Source organism: Nymphaea colorata, chromosome 1 (genome assembly GCF_008831285.2).
Source record: "Nymphaea colorata isolate Beijing-Zhang1983 chromosome 1, ASM883128v2, whole genome shotgun sequence".
Classification (NCBI taxonomy): Eukaryota; Viridiplantae; Streptophyta; class Magnoliopsida; order Nymphaeales; family Nymphaeaceae; genus Nymphaea; species Nymphaea colorata.
Window position 1 is genome coordinate 13,068,827 of NC_045138.2, and position 10,386 is coordinate 13,079,212.

Here is a 10,386-nt window from a genome sequence, read left to right on the forward strand (position 1 = left end):
CCTGCTTCTGCGACGTCCTTCTCCTCCTTCGACCGTTGTGGTTGTTCCAGGTGTGGCTTTGCCGTCCATCTCTCCCTCTCTCTCTCTCTGTCTCTGTTTCCGTCTTGGCTCCCATTCTCGATGTCGATATGGTCATTTCTTGTTTTGATTTGTTTCACACAGCGGGTTTATGCTGATGCTCTGTGTGGTCTTTAGCATGCTGGCCTCCGTCTTCCATGTGTTCTTCTTGTTGTTCTGACGGTCTCCGTCCTTTTAGCCTAAGTGTTTTTTTTTTCTCTTGGGTCTTCTTCATGTTTCGCTCTATGTGCTTTTGGTTATTGATAATGACGTGATCCTGTTTTCCCTGTTGTTGGTGATTGATATCGCTGTGCATCTTCTTGGTTTCTGTTGTTTCTTTTGGTTTCTGATGGTGGTTCTGCCTTTATTCTGTTTTTGCTTTTCCTTGTCCTCTGCTCTGTATTCCTTCCCCTTATTGGTGGTGGTTGTATTTCTGTGCCATGGATGTTTGCCTCCAAACTATTTCGATGCTGGTCAACTCATTTTATTTGACTTTTTTTTTTGGTTTAATTGATCCATAATACTTTGCGTTATGTTTTTTTTTCCAGGCTTTGCCGAACCAGAGCAAGTTGATTATCCAAACTTCAAACTGGTCATTGTTGGTGATGGCGGAACTGGTGCGTCTTTACTTTATCAGACGCTTCCTTGCCATGTCTTTTATAAGAACTGTTTCCTGGAAGTTTAGGGACTAGTGGTTCCTTTGTTCCTTCGCGTCGTTTCTTCTTTAAGCACCTGTCATGAATAAAGTGATGTAGTTCAGGTGATAACATTTGGATATTGGCAGGCGATCAAAGAGGGAATGGATGCTGTAATAGCTGTTGGTGGTGATGGTACGCGGACCTTACGGTAGTAGCCTATTTTTTGCTGTATTTTATTTGATTCACAAACTTGGAACTGCGTCCAGAAACTCTAAATCTGGAAGGTGGTCGTATGAATTTTGAAGACTGTGAGGAAGAAATGCAACTGTGGCATCTCTCAACTATTAAATATAGATTCAGTGTAACTTTACCTATAATGGAGGACTACTGATAACGCTTAATCTGTGCCACGGATTGAGATAAGGCCTTGTGTTCAATTTTGTGGAGGAAAAATTGCTTCAGCATGGAAAATATTCAAAGCATTTTCTTTAGAATTTATTAATAGCAAGAGGTTTTATCTGTTATTATATTTCAAGTTGGATTAATACTTGGTAGTTCTTTCAGGTTGTGAATGGCTTCTTTTGGGATGGAAAGCCTGTCCTGGCAAAGGCCAAGGTGATAAATGCAAAACTGCCCTTGGGGTATGCAATACTATGTTCTATTTGTTGCTCATAATCTAAATAAATTTCTGCCTGTATTTCTTGTAATATGCATTCAATATGGGTTATGTGCCTCTGAGTTATGTTTATAGTTCTATAAGGGATAAGGGATAAGAAACATGATCATACTAATGATGGGAACTACTTTCTTTTCAGTTGATTCCACTAGGAACTGGATCTGATTTTGCAAGAACTTTTGGTTGGTCAGTTTGCCATTTTCTGATATAGTTAGAACTTATATGTTAGGTTATATGCCCTCATAATGTCTGTTTAATTTTGTCAGGAAGAACGACCCTAATCAAGCTATTGATTGCATTGCTGCTTTTAGGCTTAAAGCAAACCTCAAACCTCCAATTTACTTGCCATTTATAATATGCTTGAGTTGCATTTGATTTCTTAAGTTCTTAACAATCAGTTTTGCTGTCTAGTTCTTTGTGATTTTAATGCAATGAACTGAACATTGAAATGCTTGCAGGACTGAAGAAATACACAGATGTTGGTGTGACTAGTCAACTAGGTTCCAAACATCATTACTTCTTGAATGTTGCAGATGTTCACTTGTACGTTTCATTGATTGAGTTTGCTGGAACTTGCACAATTTCTAATGATGGCTTCATGATTTTTTTGTGAAAGCACACAGAAGTGCAAAGGCCGGCTATTATGCTTCTATGTAAAAAAAATTTGGCAATCTATGTTATGTTTTTGTTGCTATGAGAGGTTTCATTGGGCACAAAAACCGTGATCTGAGGATAAGGGTTGGTAACATGTCTGATAATACTCACTCAGTCTGTAGTCTCAGTTATTTATGTACATTACGTTGTATAATTGTATTTTGTGCACTTTAGACTGGTGAATGGGAATTAGTTCCTAAAGTAACAGCCCTATGCATAGGGAATCCTAAATCCTTTGGTGGCGGTATGAAAATAACCCCACATGCGGAACCTCACAGTGGAAACCTTGAGGTTTTAGAATTTTCTTTATTTTCATCCGTTGAAAGAGGGAGGCATCTTACACCTGAGGGATGCTAAGGATTAGAGTCGCTGCTTATAATAGAAACTCCCTATCGGGCATGGATAGGTTTGAAGGATTGGTTGATGAATGCTTTGTTAATTGTAGAGAAGCCAAAGGAGGATGTTCACACTATGGGGTTTAGAAAGGTCTGTTTATAGAAACTCCCTATGGGGCATGGATAGGTATGAAGGATTGGTTGATGAATGCTTTGTTAATTGTAGAGAAGTCAAAGGAGGGATGTTCACACTATGGGGTTTAGAAAGGTCACTTGTCTCCGACCAACTAGTGGTGCAAGGCTGCAGGCGGCCTAGTGAGTGGGAGTCCTACCGAAGCATCTCTTGATGTTGGCAAGTTAATGGTGAGAGTTGCAAGCCGAGTCTTTTTTTTCTTGGAAGGAGGCGAAATTGTGATTGTCTTTCCATTCAGAGTGTCTACAAGTGAGTTTAAAAAAAGGGTGGTGGGTGGACTATTAGATGAGCAAGAACAAGCAAAGTGGATCGGTGCACTACTCGTTGTAGGCATACAGAGAGGGTGGTGGGTCGACTATTAGATGAGCAAGAACAAGCAAAGTGGATCGGTGTACAGAGAGCTGCAGTTAGATGGCTTGCAACTATGCAATCGAGTTAGTACTTCCTGCAAAAACTAGGGGACTCAATGTCATTGAGGGCAGGAACGGAGCAGCAAGTTTGGAGAAGATGGGTAATCAACAGCTTGTTAGAGTCCATCTTACCATAGCTATAGCTGGAACTATGCGAGACAAAGTAGTTCCAATGGGGCAGGCTGAACTCTCTAAAGATGCTACCATTGGGTATCAATTTTTTAAAACATGCTTGTGGGTAGAGAAAAAAAAGACCGGAAAGTCACCTGCTAGTAGTGTTGCATCAATATACCCCAAGCTTTAAGCTTTTAGGAGGGGTTGCACCTTAAGATCTTTGCAGCTGTCATGGTAGCTTGAACAGGCAATAGGCATTGTTGATAAAAGGGAGACAGAGTTAAGAATGATCCAGGCAGAATTGGAGAGGAGGCATGTAGGTGACCGAATGGTTACAAGCATTGTATCTGTCGGAGGGGGAACGAGACGGAAGCCTATAATAAATCCGAAAAGAAATGAATGATGCATTATCTGTGATGATAGTAGGATCACATGTTCCTCGGAGTACTAAGCAGGTAGAGGGGCATATATCACAATTCAGACATTTCCAAACCTCCAAACCTTTAAAGATAAGTGAAGAGATTGCTCAGCCTTCAAGAATGATGAGTACCTTTCTTAATATCCTGAGGCACACCTTGTTGATGACCCATTTCCAACCAGTCACAGAAAACTCGTCTGACGAGCACTTTGAAGTTAATTTCAAGGTTAGGCTACATGATTCTGGCAAATTTTTGATGTGAGAACCATAAATGTAAAATCTCTTGTTCCTCAAGTTGGCACGATTCTCAACTCTGGGAGGATTCAAGATGCAACCTTCTATGTTCACAATGTAATTTTTGCGTCTTAATTTCAATTGAATTTCAAGTCCTTGTTACAATCAATGATTTAAAATCTTGAGATCTAAAATTTCAAAATTTCACATCACCTGTCGGATTTTAGACATGAGGCAAAAATTTGGTCTTTACAAGCAGATTTTCCTTCTAGACTTCGGATTTCACGGTCGCAGTAGCTTGCGTTCATGATTCTGGCAAATTTTTGATGTGAGAACCATAAATGTAAAATCTCTTGTTCCTCAAGTTGGCACGATTCTCAACTCTGGGAGGATTCAAGATGCAACCTTCTATGTTCACAATGTAATTTTTGCGTCTTAATTTCAATTGAATTTCAAGTCCTTATTACAATCAATGATTTAAAATCTTGAGATCTAAAATTTCAAAATTTCACATCACCTGTAGGATTTTAGACATGAGGCAATCAGTTGCCTTCATGTCTGTAAGGGAGCATTTGGTTGTATTTGATCTAAAATTCTAAAGGTTTGAGAACTGTGAATTTAATATCAGACTTCCCCCCTCCAATCTTGCATCACACCTTTTCTTAATATCAAAGTATTTCAAGCTTGAATCTAGTTTGATGAATCATGGATTTTACAAGAAATCTTATCACATCAGCAAAGACATGCAACATTAAATCCACGTCACATTCATGAATTTCAAATATGAATTATCAGATGCCCCAAAGTTGATGCATGGATAGCTTTAAGCCAATTACACATGTTTTTGTTGACTTTCTGTGTTTTTCTTGAGACGATGCTTCTCATCCTCCATAGCATGACCCAAGCCCCTGCTCTTCTAGTTAAGAAAATTTTCCCTTTATTTATGTACCTTTTTTACAACCAATTTTTCTTTTTTTTTAAAAAAAAAAACCTTTCTTTTTCTTGTTATTTCGAAAGGATGCATGCACATATGGACCAAAGTGTAGCGTCCTACGTCCTATCTGACTATTTCTTAATTTCTTCTTGAATCTGGGCAGCTAATTTCCCTTCTATTTCGTTATCTTCTTTTTCGAGATTTGGTTTGACATTATCAATTAGTTTAGATTAAGTGGTGCTGTTGGTTTTGCATTTTGAGATGAGGTCTACTTAACTTTGCGATGTTTTGATTATCAAGTTTTGCAGAAAAAGTAACAGAGAACAAACAAACAGAGTAACTCATTGCCCAACAGAAAAAAAATATACTAGTCCGCAAAAATAACTAGGAATTGAGCTTCTCCATGCTCGGGCCGAAGGTTCACTACAATAGACATTAGATCTAGAACGGGCCCGTCCTAAATCCAGCTATTAGAAGTTCTTACACTTCTGAAAACACCGCTGTTCACCATAAATCCTTGCGGCATTTTCTTTCGTTTCTTTTCGAACCCTAAATCCTCCGCTGTCTCTCTCTCCCCCCCCTTACACTCCATTGCTTGCCCTCTCTCACGATCAATCGTCACAACTCCCTCTCTTTCTCAAATCTAGATTTCTATCTCATCCAAGGGATGAAACAATTTTTTTTCCAACAAAGATTTGCTTCACTAAATGCCAAGCAGAATCAGATTCACAAGATTGAGGTAATGTGGCTCAAACTTGCCTATTTTCTGTTTCTTTCTAATCTCCTCTCTATCTCAATTACCGGTAACTTTACATTTGATTCACGGAGTTCGGTGTAATGGTTGGGTTTTTGTTATTTCATTCACGAATCTTTTCTGGTTCTGAATTTGTGTTTTTTCATTTTCGTCGTCTCCTTTCTGGCATTTATCCAGATTGACCGAAATTAGCTGCAGAACCACGTCGCATCTGTCTATTTGCTTTATAACAAGAACTTGGATCATTATTTCAAATTAAATTGAATGGATGCCGATGTTTGGAATGGCAATATGGTTTCCAGAATGAAAGTGCAAATCGATAACGCAAACGGTGCAAATGGTGTATATGGCATAGTATGTTTGTGCACAATTGGCCTTTTGTTAACGGCGGTTGGTTTCCTCGAATTAAAATTTGTCAATTCCTGTTATCAGCCTATCAATTCCATATATGTACTTCCGATTGTTCAAACGACAAAGATGTGGGAGGATTTGGGGATAGACACCGATGTAGATGAAGATGATGAAGGTCGAGGTTCCGAGATGCTATGATGGAAGAAAGAAGAACATCGACAATCCCTTTCTCGTGGGTTGAATTTCCAAGGTACGACCCCATGACACATTGCCTTTCCAGTTCTGTAGCCTATAGGTTTCTATGTATCGTCTCGCTCTCGTTCTCTGTTAGCGTCTGTGTCTAATCTTTCATCCATTGGAAGGGCCTGGTTAGGTCTTTCAAATGCGACACGTGGTGTGTATGTTGGAAGCTGTGCGTCCCTTGAAAAGCTAGAACTCCTAAGGGTTCCGATCTCTCATCTGTGCGCATTGGCGCGATCGTTAAGCTTTCTGAAGGATGTATGGTTGTTTGTTGCACAAAATTGCAGCGGATATTTGTCTCCTACACTTTTTTGCAATGAAATATGCTCTCCTTCTGTCAACCAGCTGCAATATAGATTTCTTCGCTGAAGCCTTCCTTCTGTTTTTCTTTATTCTTTTTTTTTTCTCTCTACATTCTTATGTGCTACTAATTGTATTAGATATAACATGTTAACGAGTTAGAGTATATTCTTTATCCCTCTAACTCGGCTTGTGAACATCTCTACTAATAACTCATACTTGAAGTCAAAACCAATTCAGCATAAGTAGCTTATCATCATCAAACCATTCATGTGACACGCACACGCACATCGAAGCTTGACCACCAAGAACAATCCAAGATGCCCGCCCTTCAAAGCTGTTTATCACCCTTAAACTTGCCCTGTTGATGTCCAAGATGCTCATCTGCCAACCAACAAATTGTCCAATTCACTTGATGTTCTTTAAAGTTTTTAAGGTTGAATGTTAAGCTTCCTGAAAGACATTTATTACGCATTTAAAGCGGAAGGTAAAATATAGGCTGACTTCACCTAAACTGACACAGAACTTCCAGGGTATATTTGGGTCTATATTTGTTATTAAAGATTTCATAGAAGTTCAAATTTGATGAGTAAGTTATTTGAAGATTCCAAGGAGTAATCATGCATAATAAGAACTTATTTATTTCGATAACTATTAAGCACTGAGAGGAATTTTACTGGTCATTCAGATTCTTCTAATGATCTTTGCATACGTAGTAGCATAGGCAGCATTTACTTGTTATGGATGTTCATGGAGGGAAATTTTTCCTATTTTTTATATGCAACTTTGAACCTAACCTACATTATGCAATTTGGCAACGTTTCAAGCGTGTCTTGAATATCAACCAAATTCTGTTGATTGATGATGAACCACATCTCAATCAACTATCAGGAACAAGAACCCGTTCAGATTCAGTTGCATTTGTTTTCAACTTTTTCAATTCATGAACCTCTGTTTACAATGACAAGGTTTTTTTTATATATATATATTAAATTGTTTGTTTAATGTTTAACTTTTTAATTAAGAAATCTCTTGTTTTTGTAATTTTGAAATCATAGATCAAGGTAAACTACGTATTCTATTTATCCATTTGATAGATGATGCATTGACTTTGGTCATGTGACGTTTCCTGTACCATAGTCGCTTCTAGATCCATGTGCAGCTCTGTAAGAAAAAAAAATGTGGGGTCCATATCTGATCATGGAAGCTCTCTGATCATTCGTAGTTATATGTTATTTATAACATTGACGGAAGATGAAGTTGGAAGGATGCATGAGAGTTTACCATTGATCTTGTTTCATAATTCATTCACATTAACTCGTGGATAATGTTGCTCTTGGTAAGTTTCTGGCTTTGATTTTGAAAAAAAACTGTTAGTCCATAAGTTGACGATGCTCATTGAATAGGCCACCATAATCCAATTGATGCAGCTAGTTGTGTTCGGCCATAATATGTCTTCAAACCATCAATTATGTTGGTGGTTCTATTTCGATTGAGACATTCTAAAATCAATAGTAGTGCAACTTCCATTTCTTTGATTGTGGTTGCTATTGATGTATTTTGCTTATCAATGATGGGCTTTTGGCCCAGACTGAGTCTTAGAGATGTGTACAAAAGGGATTGAAAATCTGGGTGGTTAAGTTTGCTGGAGACTTACTTAATCCTTATTAGGTTTCCTATCCGAACTTCGTTCATGAGGTTTGTGCATACATGGTAACATAAACCAGAAGGGAAGAGGGAATCATCTGAACTAGTTTGGTTGAGAGCAAGGCTTGTATTCTTTAGTGAGTTCTTAGTTCACATTTTAAGCTCTAGGTTAACTGTTCAAATATTAGACATACTCATGTTGGTCTCTATAAAAACCTCTCTGGTTCATTGTCACTATATGTTTGGTTTGATATCCATAATTTGTCTGTTGCAAGGAACCTTTTCTGTTTCGTAGAGGGGAATTTAAGGGAATCAATTTTGAGGGAGTTTTTTCATGCAAACACCAAGATGCTTCTGGACAGCAATATGAAGAATGGCAAATGATGTAGCTGCCAAAGGTGAATGGTGGTTGTTGTTGGATTGCTCGTGCACACTTCAGAAGCAAGTCCCAACTTCCATTGGTTGCGGAATGATCAGGTGCAATACCACAGGCATCAAACTGAGGTCGATTCCTCAAAACATTTCCTTCATTTATGTGCAATCATATTATGAGAAACACCCGCAGAAAATCCCACGTTCGACATGAATTCCTCCAAGCGCTTTGCATTTGTCAGCTAGAGGTAGAGGTAACTGATCAAGATTCTACATACTTAAATAAACATAATTTCAATGCTAAACGAAATTGAACAATTGAAATAGGAAATAATGTGGACTGCAGTTTTCGAACAATGAAGCCAATTAGAATGACAAACTATCCGATATTAGGAAGTCTGAGTATGAAAGAGTGCAAGTACCTTCAGTGCAGAAATCAACATGTCAAGTCGATTTTTCATAGACAGTTTATTAAACAGATAAATGTGTTTTAGCATCAAAGATATATGTGTTAAATTACCAGAGAGAGAGAGAGAAGAGAGGTAGGCCTGGCACCTCTGGGGCGTGGGTTCCAAATAACACCGGCTGTATTTTCAGCCGGTTTGCATGATTAGTTTTAATAACGTATACCGGTGGCTAATATCACCGTTATAGCTCTACAGCGGTGAACACTTCCAACGGCGACGAGCAGCACCGGTAAAAGTACGATTTAGCGGGGGAAAGTATCATCGGTATAAGCAAGTATAGCGTCGAAAAAACGCACCGGTATAGACAAATACCGGTAGTCTTCGTCGCCGCTATTGAGCTATAACGGTGGTTTTTTGCCAAACATGTCTTCCGTTGTTGTTTAACAAGAATCAGCTTGAATTTGAAGTGCTTCGTTTAGCTTTTGTTTTATATATAATTCAAGCTGATAAATACAAGATTCCCATACCTTCAAATATGCCTATTACCGTTCAAATTTGATGTAAGTTCTGGTAATTATATTTTTTTCACATTCACGAGACATGACGGCATGGGTCTGTCAGTATTGTTTAGAAATCAGGGAAGTCTTTGGGATCATTTACAGGTGTGCCGAGACATTTAAAGAAATTTAGTACAGGTTGCATCTCAATTGAATCAGCAGAAAAGAAACGTTGCATCTGGTATTTAATTGATTGTGGGAGTGCAGATCTGTCTGAAGTAATTGCACTGACGTTCAAGTGAAATTAAGCAGATAGTTAAATAACAAGTGAATAAACGAGCCTTGTATAACACTACATCTTCAACCCAAAGAGGACTGGTGTAAAATCTTGTCTTCAAAAGCAGATTTTCCAATGATATTTGTTGTTCTCGACTTCAGACTTGAGGGTCTCATTAGTTTACATTCATGATTCTGTCAAATTGTTGATGTGAGAACAATATATGTAAAATCTCTTGCTTATGAAGTTCGCATGAGTCTCAACTCAGGGGAGATTTGAGATGCAACCCTGTATATTCAGAATGCAATTTATGCATCTTTACTGGTGCTGCCGTACTTTCTTCTGCTGAATCTACTGTCATATGTTAGTTCGGTTGATACTGGTGTGAGGTGCAATAAGAAGAGCGTTGTCAATATGGTTACTGGGGATGCTGCGAGGTGATCAAGTTTCTAAGACTAATCAGTCACGCTCGAAAGCGTCAAGCACACAAGTAGGATCATTGCTGACCAGACTGGACTTCAATTGTTGTATAGTGGCATTCCGATTCGAGATTGAAGGCATTTCAAAGGTACCGTTTGCTTCATGAATGGAACCTGTTATCTGGATCTGCACATGGCAGGCAGATCAAATATTAAACGAACTCTTACTCTGGATTATTTGAATGGAAAGAGTAAGTTTTGCACAATATTCATCATGTGACTAATATAGGTTCAATTTTTATCTTCAAAATCAACAGTTGTGAACTTGACAAAACTTGTAGGACGTGCTTCTCGCTTGTTATATTATCAATTGCTTAGACCGTTTTTTGTTTATAAAATAGACATGATAACTAACTTTAGGACTTATTATGGACAGAAAGCTGTCCTTTTTTGGTTTTC

The 10,386-nt window shown here is 38.3% G+C and overlaps 1 protein-coding gene across 24 annotated transcripts in view; it reads left to right on the plus strand.

The window, feature by feature from the left end:
• Positions 1 to 10,386, plus strand: part of LOC116245638 (sphingoid long-chain bases kinase 2, mitochondrial-like) — a 96,721-nt gene that overhangs the window by 52,110 nt on the left and 34,225 nt on the right. For 5 of the 24 annotated variants that reach the window (XM_050077720.1, XM_050077716.1, XM_050077714.1 and 2 more), the window contains 5 exons: positions 606 to 674; positions 842 to 887; positions 1,260 to 1,336; positions 1,511 to 1,557; positions 1,638 to 1,819. The exons of 1 other annotated variant lie outside the window; for it this stretch is intronic. In XM_050077720.1, coding sequence (XP_049933677.1) covers positions 663 to 674; positions 842 to 887; positions 1,260 to 1,336; positions 1,511 to 1,557; positions 1,638 to 1,746 — 291 coding nt within the window. In that variant the 5' untranslated portion in view covers positions 606 to 662 and the 3' untranslated portion in view covers positions 1,747 to 1,819. 18 more of the 24 variants (XR_007573331.1, XR_007573336.1, XR_007573342.1 and 15 more) reach the window with 12 other exon arrangements.